We start from the raw sequence: 17,823 nt of genomic DNA, 5'->3' as shown, positions 1-17,823 counted from the left end.
ACCTTTCTCAGTCCGTCCAGCTGAACACAACTGAGGACTGGTGCTGACTCTTTACAACAGCAAGCCTCTGGCAGAGGGAGAGGCTGCTTCCAGATATGCTCCTGTTCTTTCAGGACTTTAGTCCCAGTAAAATGTGGCTTCCTACCCCACTGCTCAGTTTGTAGAATGCACTTTTAGAATATGCGCAGATTTACACTCCCTGGCCCTGCCTACTGCTGCCAACTCTGGGTCCTGGCCCGGGTCTTTGGAAGAAGCACATGGGACAGGATGCCAGCTGGTAATTCCTACTCATTGCTGAGATTTCATTTTAATTAAGCACATTGTGACATTTACTGTTCATGTGACAGAGTAGGGACCAAAGAAGCTATGTTGCTGCCATTGAACAAAACGGATACAAATAGACCTACACTCTACTTTCCAAGGGAAAGATTCTGTTGGTCAAGTTAGGACTAAAAGGCAGTGCTTGGGACCACATGGATGACATGCTGCCTGCCCAGCCAGCTACAGAGCTGGGGAACACACAATAGTGGTGGGCACTGTCCAAAAGATGGTGCCTGAAGATGGGAACCAGGTTGCCATATGTGCAGCACTGGTCAGACCAGGATGAGCACACCCCAGCACTGGAATGATGCAAGCCTGTGAAAGCCAGTGGTGGCAGTTTAAGATGTTCCTTGATCCCAAGAGGAGTGACAAGGACTGCAGAGTCCAAAAGCATCTACAGGAATGAGATCATGAATTGGGGGTTGGGAGCGTGTGAGGGGACATGGAGGAAGGGGGCAGGGAAGTGTATACACTACATCACTGAACATGCTAGGGTACCAACTGGGATGCTAAATGGTATTCCACATTGAGATTTCTTTGGACTGGGGTTCATTTGAAACAGCTGCTCTCAACCTGTGGGTCACAGCCCCTTTGCAGGGGTTAGGCAACCCTTTCACAGGGGTCTCAAGATATCCTGCTTATCTTACTAGATACTACGTACATAACAATTCATGACAAAAGTACAGTTAATACGTAGCAACAAATAGTTGAGCGTCACCACAACGTGAGACGAGAGCTGCAACATCAGGAAGGCTGAGAACCACTGGTTTAGAAAGTAACGTGAATGTGATGTGTAGAACTGGATATAAAATTCAAGAGCATGAAAAGTGTATGGACCTGAAGACATAGTATGGATCCCACATAGACACGATCCCCAGCAGGTGGACAGCACAGGAAGCCATATTCCTCCAGGACTGCCTGCCTGGGAGTTAGACCCTCAGTCTAAAGCATTCAACTACGAACAGAGGCCATGGTCAGTGTTCCACATCATGCAGAGAGCACGGCCACCACCACTCCAGCACTGACTCAGAGGTCACTACAGAGTGCACAACAATGCCACAGCCTGTAAGGTAGACATGGGACTCAAGTCCTGGGACTCAAATGATCCCTTCCCTGCCACACTGCATACTGTCCACAGCCAAGAAAGTCCTTGAGGCAGCTCCTTCTGCATGTTCCTGGCTATACAGACAAGGGTTGGGGGATGCTCAGATACACATTCCAGCATCTCAGCATCTCATGAGGCTGCCATTGCAACCACCCTCTCTATTCTAGGGCTAGGACTCAGGCCAATCACAGTACTCCTCTCTATTCTAGGGCTAGGACTCAGGCCAATCACAGTACTCCGTTTCCTTAGTGACTGGGACAGTGCAAATCCTGGGATAGATAGCACTGCCAGGAGAAGCAGGACATCATTTAGCAGGTAGGGCTAGCACTGCCAGGAGAAGCAGGACATCATTTAGCAGGTAGGGCAAGACTAAGTAAGGAAAAGGTGACAATTGGCTCATGAGAGGGCAAGAAGTTGTCTGGCTAGGAAAAGTCGAGAAGCAGAAGAACAGGGTTTCCATGGCTGATAGTGTAGCCACTAGGCAAGCAGAGTGATGCCCGATGACCCACACAGAAGGCTCTGGGGCCACAAGACAAAGCTCTGGGCACAAGTAGTCCTTCCCAACACACAGTATCGAGGCAGCTGGCACTGTGAACAGCTCTGGAGAGCCATGTCTGGAGTCAGGTACCTCCTATGTAGGGAGTAACCTTGCTGAATGGAGGAAGCAATAGAATCGGGCAGAGTCCGTGAGAACAAGAGATACATGGAAAGAGGTTGGAAAACAAGCCAAGGCCGATCTGTAGACTGAGTGCCGAGGATGTGAGGACAGATGGGGGCCAGACACACTGAGAACAACTCAAGCTACCAGCTCTCCTTCACTTAGAGTGACAGTGGTTCCATTCAGTCTCCACCCTGTAAGCATGGCTAGGCACTAAGCTAACTTCAACTCGGTTCTAAGTCAGAACTCACCTCGTCGTAGCGGTACATCAGCTTCAGTCCACGGCAAGACTTCTGCTTCTCCACATGGCGCAGTGCACACTCCAGGCAGAACACGACGTTCTCGTTCTCCTGTACCACCTGTAGGGACAGGGTTCAAGGGGGTCTGTCCACACATCTGCCCAAACCTGACTCAGTGACTCACAACAGTACACACTGGTAAGAAACCCTGCAACAGGGTCTTCAACTAGGGCAGTGGGAAGGGGAAGGATGTAAGAAAGGAACAGCTCCTGCCTTAGCTCTCCTCCAGAGAAGGGACAAAATATACTGGCACTGCCTCAGAGGTCCGGGCTTGGGAAGTTTCTGACCAAAATACTCCTGATAATAGCACCCCAGAGGACATGCAGGGTATTGCGACCCTGTCAGCTTCCAGGAACATGTAAACCCCTGTGAACAATCTCCAATATAGCCATCAAGTACTACTGCCTACCAAACAAGTGCCCTGCTGTTGTGGATTTGGCCTTAACTTGCATTGTGTTGAGTTCCCTGCCCCAAGTTGGTTCTGACTGGTGAATAAAGTTGGAACTTGAGGATTCCTGGGCAAGGGGACCAAGAGAAGAGAGCCAAACTGCAGAAGGAATAAGACGCAGGCTTGAGAACTCCAGAAGGGAGAGCATACCAATCATGTGAGAGGTGGGGAAGAGTGGGCCCAGAGGACCCTCATGGGGTCTAGGGAAGCAAAGATGGAATGTAGATTTTAGTAAATAATTCAGGAGGCATGAACATAGATGTTTAGGAGTGGCCCAGCAATTGAGCTGATTAAGGTATATTAAATTTAAGTCCGTCCGTCCCCCCCCCCCCCCAAATCTCTTTGTGTCTATCTTTCAAGAATCCAGAACAGGTAGCAAGGAGCTTGTGGCCGGGTGATTAGAGCAGATTAAGCAACTATGGCTACATCCCGCTACCTAAGGTAACAGGAAAGCCACTGACCACAGAGGGCCTAGAAGAAGGGCCTGTGTACTTTTCTCCTTTATATAACCCTCAAGTCCTGCCACCTGTATGTTACAAAAAGAAATAGGAACAATGGTCTCAACACTTGGGTGCAAATATTTGGCAGGCCTTTAAGTCTAAGGCTTTTATTTCAGAAGCCTCCATGCAAACAAAAATTTCAAAAGAACGGGTTGCCTTTGAAAGATTCCAAGAACTAATCATAAATTCAGTGGTTATAAGCAAAACATATTTATTACTATTAATAAAACCCCGAGGTTAATCTTTATTGCCAGCCTGATAGAATTTAGAATCACAGAGGAGGATGCAGGCTGGGAACGTCTGAGGGTGATTCCCAGTATGAAGGTGTAACGGGATGTAGGTGTGATACTAGTGGTATAAAAAGCAAGGGATTTACGGGAGCGCACCAGTGCGAGATAGAACTGCCCACTGTGGCCAAGTGACTCCCACTCCTGCTACCATAGTGAGAGGAGGCTGGGGTCTGAAGAAAGCCCTGAAGCAGGCCGTGGTGGGCCACACACTGGGCTCTCATGCATACACTCACCATGGACAGGTAGCACAAGTGCTGGCAGATCTGGCACCTCCTCTCTGAAGTTTCCAGCTGTAGCCACTTTCGAGGCTTTTTCTTCCCATCCGCCACTGTGCTGTTGCCATCGTGGCTGCCATAGCGTGCAGAAGAGTGAAGGCCAGCCTCGAACAACTGCCTGCGCTGCCGCAGCTCTGTATCCCTGTGCAGGGAAGTGGCAGGTGTCATCAGAAGGTCAATGGCCACAATGAATACCTGCTCCCGGCTAAAAAGGACATGTCATCACCCCTTTAGACTAGACTACAGGGTCAGCCACGGGGAAAGAGGCCCAGCAACCTTCCTTTTCTATACTATTATTATCAAAAACCAAGTTCAGCACTGACCCCAAAGAGCTTGGGAGCACTCTTCAATATCAGCTCACTAAGAGCTTCCCATTATCAGACAGGAAGATGGAGGAAGAGCAGAGGACCAAAGGAAAAAGTCCCAGTCCCCCTGGGCCTGCTCCCCTGAGGCCCTGAGACCCAGATCTGCACTACCTGAGCTCGTCCAGAAGGGCTGAGATGGTACTGAGGGTGGGACCATTTTCCTTTTTTGCTTCTGCTTGTGCAATCTGGTAGAGCAACTTCTCCATGGAGAATGGCTTAGCTATATGGCGGCGCTTCATCTCCTGAAAGAAGAATCACCTTTACAAAGGGTCTGTTTCCATGATTAAGTAAGAGCCGAGGGTCCCAGTGGCAGAGAAGCTGTGGGAGTTTCTGGAGTGGCCATTGGACCTAGATTAATGCTATTAGGTGTTCAACCATTGTGCTTACCTGGAGAATAATAGTACTGAGTACCAGGTTCCAAGAGAAGTCCCGGCACCTCACTGCCAGCATGAGGCAGAGAGAAGCACAACTATATCTGAGTGGTCCCACAACTGTGGCGTGGCCAGTAGTAGAAGTCAAAAGCTTAATATAAACCTCAAAAACTTTCCTATAAAAAGTTCCAGGCATGGAGGCTCTCCAGCACGAATGACAGCACCTCAGAGGCTACACATCCAGTGCCTAAGGACGCCTGCTCTGCTTACCTTGGCAGTCTCGAAGCCCATGCTTGTCCACTGGGTGGTAGCAAAGTGCACTGTCTCTGAGACGTTGTAGCCACAACATACTTTGGACACAAAGGATCCCGGGAAGCAGACGACAAACTGCCCACTCTGCTGTACAGTCCTGTGGACCTTGATCCCCTTCTTGCACAGCACCTCTGGGGAGATCTGGGGAGAAAGTGCCAACTGAGAGATGCATGGCCCTTGCTGCTCTGCTGGGCAACCCCTCTGCACCACGGACCCCATGGACACCAGCCAGGTTATGGGTAAGTTCATCTGTACAGGAATTCTGATGGAGGGACTGCCTAACAAACCAGATTATGATTACCCTTCAGAAAATATCAAACGAGGCAATCATGAAAACACAAGTCAATGCCAGCCTAATGGTCAATTTTCTGCAAGGCAGAAGCCATGGTGCACACACAGCTTCCTCCTTCTTAGGCCCAAAAGACCTTTTGTAGCACATACAGGCCCCAAGCCAGCATTGTCAGGAGCTGACAACAATCACTTTCTAACAATAATAGACCTACCATTACATTGCTCTCCAGCATCTGCAGCCCTGGGGTACCATTGCCCTGCAGCAGAGTGTGGACTACATCCTCCAGCTTGTTCTCCTCCTCAGCAGGAATGGAATACCTGGGGTGGTGGAAAGACAAGAGAGACATTTGGTGAGACCTCTGTGGGGCAGCCAGGCTGGAGTGCTGGCCCAGTGCCCTGCTCTGTTGCTGTTGGCTGCTTCTGCCCAGCACACAGCCAAACCACAGGCATAGCCTTACACACACTGCTCGCTTTCTATGCAGATCTGCTCCACAGGGTGAGCCAAAAGTCTTCAAACCAAAGCCAGAGAGTGAAGCCCTCTATAAATCAGAAACACACACAAGTACACACTCCCTCAGCCTGGGTGAGTTCTCTGGCACCGCAAAGAGTGGCCAAGTTCTCAGGCATAGGCACAGGATTTGATGCTATTCATGATGGGAAAACATAGTACCTAGGTCCCTGCTACTAAGACAACCAGGGAGGACCTGGAGCTGGTCAGGAAGAGACCAGTTGAAAAACCATGTGCCATAAAGTTTATTGATGATATCCCTGGCTCTGCTTTCTTTTATCCCATCATGAACCCAGGGATAAGACTTCAAATAGGTCACACACTCTCAAGTTTCAACACCTCCAACTACACATTCGAGCTATAAAAAACAACCTGATTCTCACACACACTGGATAGTTTTATGTCAACCTGACATAAGCTAAAGTCATCTGAGAGAAAGGAATCTCAAGAAAATGCCTCTATAAGATGCACTTGTTGGCAAGCCTGCAAGAATTTTTCATAATTACTGATTAATGGGGAAGGGCCCAACCTATTGTCGGCAAGGCCACCCATGGGCTGGTGGTCCTGGGTTCTATAAGAAAGGCTGAGCAAGCCAGTAAGTAGCACCCCTCCACAGCCTCTGCATCGGCTCTGGCCTCTGGGTTCCAATTTTCTCTGATGATGAGCAGTGATATGGAAGCATAAACCAAATAAAATAAACCCTTTCCTCCCCAGGTTGCTTTTGGAAATGTTGTTTCATCACAGCAATAGGACACTCATCTTCACATGCCTGTGCCACAGATCAGTGCTAGCCACAGGAGCACCTGCACAAGGCAGGATCTTTTCCACAAGAGTGTGTGTGGCACATTGCACTGCTGCCATCTGCCCTTTGCCCATGAATACTGCAATCTGTTTCCACATGTCAACCTCCACCCCCAGCCTCTCACCTTAGCAGGTCCCACAGGATACTGAAAATCATATTCAATACAGGAGCCCTCCTTGCTCATCAGGTTATGAACAAACTAAACACCACACTAGCAAACTGCTGCCCACATAGGACATCAGTTGAATATTCTATTTAATAAAGAAAATTTGGGGGGCTGGGGAGATGACTCAGAGATTAAGAGCACTGATTGATCTTCCGAAGATTCTGAATTCAATTCCCAGCAACAGCATGGTTGAAACCATTCATCATGAGATCTGACTCCCTCTTCTGGAGTGTCTGAACACAGTTACAGTGTATTTACATGAAAGAAAGAAGAGAGAGAGAAGAGAGAGAGAGAGAGAGAGAGGAAGGAAGGAAGGAAGGAAGGAAGGAAGGAAGGAAGGAAGGAAGGAAGGAAGGAAGAAAAGAAAAAAGAAAGAAAGAAAGAAAGAAAGAAAGAAAGAAAGAAAGAAAGAAAGAAAGAAAGAAAGAAAGGAAGGAAGGAANGAAAGAAAGAAAGAAAGAAAGAAAGAAAGAAAGGAAGGAAGGAAGGAAGGAAGGAAGGAAGGAAGGAAGGAAGGAAGGAAGGAAGGAAGGAAGAAACTAAGAAACTTCATCATCCCCCTAGGGCAATAAGCACAGGTGAGTGTGAGATCACCAGCAGGCTGAGAGACTATGAGACAGGACATCATATGATATGCAGTCAATCCCCATCTGCTGCTGGCAACACAAAAATCAGAGAGCTCAGCTGTGAGCAGACCACACTGTGCCACACACCTCATGGGGACACAATTTCTGACAATGCGTCATGGGCAGATGAGCTCTAGAGTTCTTGTCAAAGGCCACTTAGGTAAAGCTGCCCAGCCCTGTCCCCCATGGTACTTTTTATGAATGCTGCTATGGAATCCACTTTGGGAATTCCATAAACTATAACAGTGGAAGGAGGAGAGAAAGCAGATTAGGCAGGCAATTCACAGAGTACCCTCCAACCCTTGCAGCACAGGTACAAAGCCCAGTCACAGGCTAGGGGAAAGCACATCTCTCTTCCCTGCAGTCAGGCCCTATTTATCACTGCCCTCCTCGGCATCAGCTTCCTGAGATGCCCAAGGCTACTGTACCTGCTGCTGGGGGCGAGTACTCACCAAATGCAGTCAGCACCAGTGTGTAAGTAGTCAATATATGGAAGGTGATTTTGGTCTCGAGACCAGCATGAGGTAGAAAAGACCATGCCAATATTTAGCCAGGGAATAGTCACTCCTACAACATAAAGAGATACCATTTAGAGCAACAGTGCTTCAGAGAAACAGCAATTAAGAGTGTCCTCAGGAGAGGCATATATATATATATATATATATATATATATATATATATATATATATATATATGGGATTCTGCTCTCACAGACCTAACACTGTAAGAAAAGCTGTCTGCCCCTCCCCACTTGCTACATAGAAATAAGAGTCTTCCATTCTGGCCCTCCTCCCAGGAGCAGAGAGGCCTGGCTTAAGAGCCTCTGTCCACAGCAAACAAGGTGGGATCCTGGTTTGGACAGAAGGGAGTCTCCCAGGCTTCCCTTGCAGGGCCCAAAGTATGTATAGCAAGCAGACACTCCATGGAGTGGCTTTACCTAAGCCAGAAGCAGCGGCACCTTTCACTTCTCAGCACACTTATTGTGCTTGCTAGCAAAAACAGCCTTCAGGAGTCAGGATTAAGATTGAAAAGCCTTTTCTGACACTCTAATTTCAACTAGACTCCTCAGCTATGCAGGGGTCCACAGTTTTTCAGACTTCATCAAACTGCATGGACTCTGGCCCCAAGGCCCCAGGCCTCTACTAGTGAGCCAACCGGCTCTGTTCTCAAGATGAAGCCGGTAGAGATCAGGTCATGCTTACCAGGCACAGCACCAAGGTGACGCAGGATGGACCCTGTGTTATTTGGGAGGACAGTGAGGTTCCATCCATGCCTGCAGAGGGAAAGAAGGGGCTGTCAGAGCTGGTGGGGAAAGAGTCCTCTAACACAGACAAGAGAATGTACAATTACCTTGAAAAGGGTTCTGATTTTCCCACCGGGAACCCGCTGCCATGGGTATTAGTGTCCACCTTTCCGCAGTGAACTGCCACATGACAGTCTTTCTCTTCCACTAACCTCCAGTACTCTTGCTGTTGACAAGAGGAAAAGCCAGTCAGTGTCTGTGTCGTACTTGAACCCTGAGACACAGCTGGAACACTATATCCAGTACAAGGTGTCTGTCTATGAGGAAACTCCCATGAGCAACTCCCTCAGAACCTAAGGCAATGATACAACTGTCATCTCTGGGGACACATCCTCAAATCAACAGAGGACTGTCTGTAGCGTCTCTGGATACACTGTGATGTCAGAATGACGGCTCTGTCAAACACTCGGGGAAACCACCCCCATATGCTGCGAGGCTGAGTAGAGTAACCTCATGTGGTTATGCACACCAGCCTTTGACAGCTGGAGATCCTGACACACTGTGGCTCGGGCATGAGGAGACGACACAGACAGAGTCAATCACAGTTTGTATAGGAGATGCCTGAGACAAAGCAGGCCAGAGACTGCTGGGATAAAGGAAGAGCATAGAGAACTGAATTTTGATTTGGGACGATGATTATACACTCACATGAACAGACCTGATCTCCCAGAAATGGACACTTAAACACTTTGTTACACAGCGTTTGGACCTGAGTTTGGATTTCCAAAACCTAACTAAAACGGGATGACAGAGTCCATCTGCGATCCCAGAACATCTAGGGCAATAGTGCAAGTAGGCATGGGAGAATCCCAGATGCTCTCAAACCACCTAACCTTGCATGGGCAGCAGTGAATGCAGACCTTGCCTCAAACAAGGAGGAAGGTGAAACCTTCGCATGTGCTGTGGGCAAGCGCAAACCCACACATAAGCATCAACAAACATTAACAGTTAAAACTGGAGAGATGCTATGTTAGGAAAGAAATTCAAACAAACAGCAGTGAGAATAAGGGGAGAAAGACTTCCATACTGACACTCGGAAACTAACGCACTGGTATACAGCACATAGCACAACTGCTCCTTGCCATCCTCTCCAAAGCAATCAGCGCTCTGCTGCAAGTCAGCAACCTCCTTTGGGAACTGGAAATAAGGTGTGTGGGGCCAATGAGCCTGCTAAACTTACTTTCACCCCTGGAAAAGAAACTTTCCGTGGAAGGAAAGAACTTACTCCAAAACTGACCTCAAAATGTACCCCCCACACATACACACACACACACAGAGAGAGAGAGAGAGGGAGGAGAGAGGAGAGAAAAGAGAAGAGACAGACAGCTGGCTACAAACTGAGCTAATTAGATTAGGAAAGGGGTAGTTTGAGAAGGCACTGCAATCAAGAGTGAAGCAATGGTGTCGTTTTCCTTTAAGATGGCCCTGCCTCCACCTCAGCTGCACTTTCGATTCATTCTCCTCCCACCAAACCTTAGTGTGAAAAACTCAATCAATGAGCATCCAGGATGAGACTGCAACCCAAATCCCAGAGGCCTTTCTGAAGGGCCAAATGGCCACAAACCATAAAGGGATGCCATGTACCACTCAGTACCATTCCTGAATGGACCCTTTACTCAGGAAGAGCACCCTGTGACTCAGACTGATGGGTCAGAGCTGAAACCTGCAGGCACAAGGACTCAGTCCACAGTAGCTGACACAAACTGAAATATGAATTTCAGCAAACCTGCAATTTCCTTTATTCAGATTACAGTTTACACCAAAATCTAGTCTTTCTACGGAAAAAAAAAAAAAATCCTAAATAGAAGCCTGTAAAGTGAGCTGTGGCCAGCAGTAATCATGAGCTCAACACAGGAGGAGCGACACAGGCTGAACCCTATCAATCTGGCCTGTCTGCCATAGTGTCAATGAGGTGTCAATAAGCAACCATAGGCCGGGTGTGGTGGCGCACGCCTTTAATCCCAGCACTTGGGAGGCAGAGGCAGGCAAATTTCTGAGTTCGAGGCCAGCCTGGTCTACAGAGTGAGTTCCAGGACAGCCAGGGCTGCAGAGAAACCCTGTCTCGAAAAAAAAAAAAAAAAAAAAAAAAGAAGCAGCAGCAGCAACCGAAACGGCCACATGGGTGTCAGACCAGTCCTGGACAAAGCTGACCCTGGGGTTGGCAGTGGATGTCAAGCTCCGGGCTACAGAGCCAGGCAGAGCATGAGCAGCAACAGAGCTATCCAAGTTCTACATCAGAGTCAACTAAAGAGCTGGCTGGGAACCTGTCACCCAGAAGGAGAAGCTACACCTCCCAACACTCTGCTCTTCCTAGCTCTGTGTGGAGCCAGGAATCAGAACTGGCTTCTCTCCCTTCACAAACCAACCACTGCTAGATTCCTATGTCAGCAGCTGTAGGGTCTGAAGGACTCTACTGGGCACTGGCCAGGGAATATACACAAACAGGACCAGCTCTATTCTGCAGCACCTCACACGGAACAGCTGCTAATTGGCCCGGGCACACAAGAGCACACTGTCTTCCAACACTGCACTAACTCCAAGAAGAGAGCTGGCAGAAGCACAAACATGGCCACCTGCCAATCCCATTACATGAAGAACAGGAAAGGAGAAAAGCACACCACGACTTGAGGGGATTCCAGACATTCTCCTCCAGAACACACAGAGAGGATGGGGGAGAGGCAGTTCCCTGAGAGTGAAAACTGCCAGCTGGACCAGCGCTGGAGCCCAGGCACGCCCCCCAGGCCCTTCCAGCAAACTAGGGAATTCCCGGAGTAAAATGCCTGGCTGCCCAAGCACAGAAGTATGGGACAACCTCTGCCTTTGTGTCCTATCATGCTGCACAAAGACCCTTCCTACTGTCACAGGACTTTATATGGAGATGGCTAACTTACCTCGATCTCTGCTGGTGCGGGCTCCTTGCTGAAGCACATGTTCATGATGTTTCTTGCTGTTCGATAAAAAGTTGTTAGAGAAACAGATCTTCCCTGAAACAAAGAAAACAGAAGAGTTCGGCTTAAGACCGAGTTTATGTTAGGACATAAATTTCTGTCACAGGTCTCTGTCCAGTGGCTTCCCCATAGTGACAAAGACACACTGTGTGCTCAATAGGTGACAACACCCACCTAAGTTTGTTATACCAATACACTGTGCTCTAGAAAGCAACACCAAGAGGTGAGTATGAAGACAGAGGTGGGTTTGCTCTCCAGCAAGGCAAGGCTCTGGATGAGGTTGACAAAGTTACTTTCCTGCAACTTGAACCCTTTCTAAGCTCCCTAAGTACAAGAAGGATCTAATGTAACACTAACTACTACAGATGCAATAGACAGGGGTGATGCAGCCACCCACAGTGCCACAGGGCACAGACAAGTTGTGGGCACCTGGGCCAACCATGTCAGCTTTTTCCAACTAAATCTTTATTTAACATATCAGGTTTATAAAAACAAGAAATATTTCCTTGGGTTTAATATACTACCATAGTATTGGCTTTAAATAACTACCAACAGGCATGGAGAGCACGGCATTTCATGACAGTTCTGTGTTACCAAACACTTACCTAATGCTATAAATGAGAAAGCCCAACCTCTAGAAACAACACAGAAAGTCTCCTCTGTGATATTCGGTCACAGCAGCTCCAAACAGTCTGAGATAGTGTCCTAGCGTTCACCCCACAGAACAAGTCAGCTTCCTCTGACTCCAGCAGGGCAGGGCACACCCTACTGCACAGCCCACTCACCTTATAGATGCACTTGTGGAAGTCATTGAGGACACCTTTGTCTTCTTCCTCCTCTTTGACCACTTCTTTTTCCTGAGCGAACAGCCGCCGCCGGCCCGTCTTGAGTGGGGCCCGGCCCACCTCCTTGAGCTTGCTACGGAAGCCATTCCTGGGTGTGACACCGTGGACGAGCCCATTCTTGGGCTCAAAGCGGGGCAGGGAGTGGAACTTGTGGTGGTCGCTCTCCGTGTGCCCCTCTAATGGCCCTTTGCGCTTTTCCAGGATCTCCTTCTCCATCAGCACCTCCTTCTCCAGCCGTCGGTGCTCCTCGGGGGACAGGGAGTCATAGGAAAGCAGGTACTGGCAGTAGGCCTCCTGCAGCTTGGCCAGCCGGTCCTGGGCAGTTTTGGGAATGCGCAGCATGTCTGCTAGTTTGTTCCATTTTTTGAGGTCAGTCACTTGCTGCATGCCGCCCATCTCATTAATCAGCCGGAAAAAGCAGGCCAGGTCGAGCTCACAGCCTCCTGGGCAGCAATGGGGTGAAATGGTTAACAAGGATATCACAAAACTTGGGAGTTGTTTTCCTATGTCCTATTAGTCCTGAAAGCCTTACTACAAAACTGCTGCTCTAAAGCAGCCAGCAGCCAGCTTGTATGTACAAACAGTTTTGAGCACTGCTTAGAGTCATGGCTAAGTACAGGAGACAAGCAATCTAAGGTATCATCATCTTAGGAAGGTGACCAGAAATAGTATCTGAGGAACTGATCAGAAGGAAAGAGGTACCATGCACAGAAGGAGAGGATCGCTGAAATGGTACCAAAGCTGTGCTCAGCATAGACCAAGACTCTACTACACAGAGAGGTACAGGTGACTACAGCAGAGCATGGCCAGGGCTCCCCCATAGCTTACTGCATCATCAATATTGTGAAAGGTCATACACATGTGATCAAAGCCAAGTCTCTTCCAAATAGCCTAGCTTTCACTTATAAGGGCTTTTTTGTCTCATCCAAAAAAAAAAAAAAAAAAAGACAAGAGGGTACTTATCTCCGAAAAGATGAGTCTAAATGTTTATCATGACTCAAATATGGGCTGGGCTGTGTGGGTCAGTGGTACAACACTTGCCTAACCTGTGCCAGACAAACAAACCAAACTATAGCCAAAGAAACAAATCCATCTCAGATGTATTTAAATACAGGATGGAAAATGGAGAAGCCACATCACTGAAAAGAGCAATAGCTACCAACAACACAGTGAAACCAAAAACCAAGCAAAACAAACAACAACAAAACAAGGATTTCTTCACTCTTCAAAAGTAGGGCTAAATTGACAATAAAATTAAATTATTAATTAAATTAATAAAGGAATATGGCACTAGTTGACACAGTTCAGGAGCAGGCTGGGCACTGCATGACTTATACCACCTATTTTGTCCAGCTGGCTACAGATTAAGTCCCTAGACTATCCTGTCAGTAAGATAGAGACAGCAGCATAGATCCCACTTATTGCTCTACAAAATACCAGAACTGACTTGGCTGGGAGCATAGTGAGGGAGGGAGGAAACGGACCTCAGACCCAGCACAGGCAGTCAAAAGCAGCTTTGTGGTCCTACAATCACACTGGCAAATAAAGGTAGATTTCTGTCATGAATCTTCAAAGTCTTCCTCCATGAGATAAAATGCTCCTTGCAAGCCAACATGGCCCAGAACACACCCGCCATAGTGTATCTTTTTCAGTGCTTCCAAAATCAATACTTCTAAAAAGTATTAACTATGTATGCAGTCCTAAGTGACATGCAGTGCTTGCAAAGTTCCTTAGAACTCTAAGAACACACACAGTCAACACTCATTCCATGGCTGTACCACCCATCAAGGCTTCACTTACTAAGTGCCTTCTGGGAGAGAGGCTCCCCAGGAGTCAGAGTCCTACCCAGTGGAAGCCCTAGGTCTGAAGCCTGCATGGCCAAGTAGCTCACACTACTTTTATCCTATGGGTAATGGCAAATGATGAACTGACTCGTGGCTTATAGGGGAAAACAATGAACTATGGGACAAGTCTCTGGATTACCGTGGCAACTGTACCTGCCATCTCACTTGTTCCCCAACACAAAAGCACTATGCACTGGAAGGGAGAGAAGAGTGGCACCACAGAGCTCTCTAAGGCAGGACTTACTCACTTGCCTCTGGGTTACAGGAGGGCTAGCAGTGGGGTTAAATGGGTGTGGCTTCCTGATCCTGTCCATGGGCCTCTATCCAAAGCCTGCTCCTCCCATGCTGACACAGGCAGGAGATGACAAACCAACAAGTTTCAACAGACCCCACCCCCCATCAGGCATGGTTAATGGCAGCCTCCTGGGAGAGGAGTTATAACCTCTCCACCTATTAAAGTCACTTGTGTCCCTGGGTTGACTGCTGAGCTACTCCATACATCCCAACCACAGACACTGTACTGATTCATAAGGGCTGACACCCACAGGGAGGGGAGCTGCTGGCCACCTTGAAGGACTGGCCTCAATGTAAAAGCCAGTTGGCCTTCACTAAAAATGTCTGTCCTGGAATGCTAGGACAAACTAAAAACAAAAAAGGAATAAGGGGCTGGAGAGATGGCTTAGTGGTTAAGAGCACTAACTGCTCTTCTGAAGGTCCTGAGTTCAAATCCCAGCAACCACATGATGGCTCACAACCATCCATAATGAGATCTGATGCCCTCTCCTAGTGTGTCTGAATACAGCTACAGTGTACTTTGGATATAATAATAAATAAATCTTGAGAGAGAAACTTTAAAAAAAAAGAAAAAGAAAAAAGAAAAGAAAAGGGAATAAGCCATGTAAGGTGAAATATAAGACCACCCAAGCTGACATTAACAAGTACAAAACCCTAAAACCCCAGGATGGAATGGTATTGTGAGGAAGAGTCTGTAAAGTAGACACTAAGTTAAAATAAGGTCACCCAAGCAGGCCTACCACAGCCTGACTGATGTCCTTATAAGGAGATATCCAGACATACAGAGGAAAGGCTCTATGAGGACCAAAGTGCAGGTGGTCTACTACAAGGCACAGAGACACTCTTTAGCAGAAACCACTCCTGCCAGCATGCAGAATTAGAAACCCCTAATTTGTGGTTTTGAAGCCATGGCACATTGTAGTAACCTGACCTCAGCCCTTCCCTGGACACTGCCCAACCACAGCAACTCTAGAGCAATAAAAAACCATGCAGCAGCTCAGGGGCTCTAGCACCAAGAGCAAGTCCCAAACTTATTACGACAGAGAGAACGGTTCTACAATAGCAGGGAAATGAGTTGAGAAGTGCACCTATTCTCGGGTTAGAGATGAGGGCCCAGCTGAACCCGCCCACACAATCCCCGAATTAACTCACCTATGAGGGGGAGCTCATCCATGGTGATGCCCTGAGATCTGAGGTGCTTCTTTATGCAGGCTAGCCGCTGCACGTTGGGGCCCCAGCGCCGGCCCAGCTTATGGATGTGCTGGATCTGCGTGACAAAGCGCATCTCGTCGTTGAGCTTGCACTCTGGCCGCCAGTCTGGAGGGGGGATCACGCGACACATCCCGTACTTCTCCACCTGAGCACGTACTGACTCGATGTAGATGAGCGGGTCGTGGAACTCCTTGGCGGAGGGCCTGAGGACAGGGATCTCGTCCATCGCTGCCCACCCAGACTTGCCGCTCCCCTTCTCTGGCTTGCCCTGTGGGTCATGCGGCTTGTGCGAGGACTCGGGTTGCGAGGTAGAACGATTTTCACAGGGGGTGCCCTCTGTCTTGCCATGTGCTTGTTTGCCCAGCATATTCTTGCCAGCCGTGGCCCGCTTTGGCCGATTCCTTTCCAAACTTCGCTCGGGCACTTCCTTCTTCACGTGTCCATTCAGCAGAGACTTCTCTCCTGAAGCCGCTGAGGCCTTTTTGCCAGGGGCTTCAGCATTGCCTGCCACCCCCTTCATCTTCTTGGGGGGTGACTGCGGCTTGTCCACTTGCTGTGCCTCTTCCAGTCTCCTTTTGGAATTCCGCAGCCCCTCCCTCAGCTGCCGCCCCCCCACCTCCTTAGTGCATGACTTTGGGTTCAACCTGCTGCTGGCCTTGAGGCCACTGGCAGCAGGCCCGGTGGACTTGGACGCCCCCCCAAGGGATAGCACCTGTTTGCGGGTTTTTGCATTGCTACTTTCAGTTTTCCCTGAGATTGTGTGGTTGACAGCTGAACTGGGTTTGTGGTGGTTGGGTTTGGTTTCCTTGACCAGTTCTCTCTTGGCTTTGGTGTATGTGACAGTCCCCTTGGTCACTGTGGCAGTGTACTTCACAGTTTTGGATGGTGAAGGTCTGACTTCTCGGATCTTTTTGGCACTGTTTGTACCTGCACCCAGAGATGACATTCGAGTGACTCCATTTACCTTAGACACCTATGGAGGCAACAGAAGCAGGGGAGAGAGAAAGAATTAGTACCCAGGCAAATCCAGTGAGAAAGGACTTCTACAGTTGCAGGCTCAGAAGAGACATGAGGACATCAGCTAAACAGCGGAAAGCCCATTAAGAATTAATCTGTGCTAGCTGAATGACGAGCTTCATACCACACACAGCATTGTGCAGCCCACTGTGTAGTCCTGCCTAGCGCTCAGCCCAGATGAGTCTGCATCCTAACATCTCTCTAGATGGCTCTTTCAGGAAGCTTAGGGTCCAGAATAAAGACCCTCTACTGACCCATCAGTTACCCAGGAACCTGCAACAGCAAGATGCTGTTCATTTAAGAAAAGTGTGCAATAATTTTTTGAAATATATTTTTTCTTATTCCAAAAGCAGCTGTTTGCTATCCTTTGTGTGCTCCATATTAACAGTCTGGCCGACCCACAGAACATGAAACCCAATAATGCTACTAAAACAGCAAAAACAAAAACAAAAAACAAGAACCCCGCAACACTAACTTCTTTTGTGACGCTACAAAAACGCCTAACCCCCTTCTGCACAAATGGTTCCTATTTTCTTGCCCCTTGCAAGCCCTCATTTGGGTTTCTGTTAAACTGGGTAAATAGAGGCAGCTGTCCTGTACTGGCCATCCATCTGACAGCTAGAAAACCAAAGGAAAAAGTCTGTGAAACAAACAGTTGCCTCATTCACAAAGAATGGAACAATGTGGTTCTGGTACCCCCAGAGGCCAAATGATTTCCCAAAAGAACAAAGAGGTGTTAGACTCATCTGTTAAGGGTAGGTGATTTTACATCAATCACCATAGCTGTGAGTTTGGTGTTACATTTAGTCTCATGGGTGTCATCTATAACATGAATTTAAAAATCAAGAAGAAACAACAGGCTTTTAAGGGGGCCAACGCCATCTCCAAAAGAGCCCATAAAACTCACATAATTATAGAAACCAGAGACCTCTTCGAAAAAGACTGCTGAGTCAGGGGCCTGGCTTGTGGATGGGAAACAGTCTTGCTGAGGCTACTAATGGTAGTTACAAGATGTCATCTTGA

The 17,823-nt window shown here is 48.2% G+C and overlaps 1 protein-coding gene across 2 annotated transcripts in view; it reads right to left on the bottom strand.

Annotated features, from left to right (window-relative positions):
- Nucleotides 1-17,823, bottom strand: part of Jarid2 (jumonji and AT-rich interaction domain containing 2) — a 184,813-nt gene that overhangs the window by 1,900 nt on the left and 165,090 nt on the right. For both annotated transcript variants that reach the window (XM_021180733.2, XM_029468328.1), the window contains 11 exons: nt 15,724-16,756; nt 12,374-12,876; nt 11,532-11,624; nt 8,688-8,806; nt 8,540-8,610; nt 7,790-7,904; nt 5,448-5,553; nt 4,903-5,085; nt 4,373-4,503; nt 3,855-4,038; nt 2,336-2,443 (listed from right to left, as the gene is read on the bottom strand). In XM_021180733.2, coding sequence (XP_021036392.1) covers nt 2,336-2,443; nt 3,855-4,038; nt 4,373-4,503; nt 4,903-5,085; nt 5,448-5,553; nt 7,790-7,904; nt 8,540-8,610; nt 8,688-8,806; nt 11,532-11,624; nt 12,374-12,876; nt 15,724-16,756 — 2,646 coding nt within the window. The remainder of the gene's footprint in view (nt 1-2,335; nt 2,444-3,854; nt 4,039-4,372; nt 4,504-4,902; nt 5,086-5,447; nt 5,554-7,789; nt 7,905-8,539; nt 8,611-8,687; nt 8,807-11,531; nt 11,625-12,373; nt 12,877-15,723; nt 16,757-17,823) is intronic.

This window comes from Mus caroli, chromosome 13 (assembly GCF_900094665.2).
Source record: "Mus caroli chromosome 13, CAROLI_EIJ_v1.1, whole genome shotgun sequence".
In the NCBI taxonomy this organism is placed as follows: Eukaryota; Metazoa; Chordata; class Mammalia; order Rodentia; family Muridae; genus Mus; species Mus caroli.
Note: the sequence above shows the minus strand (reverse complement) of the source record. Positions and strands in the feature narration are given on the sequence as shown.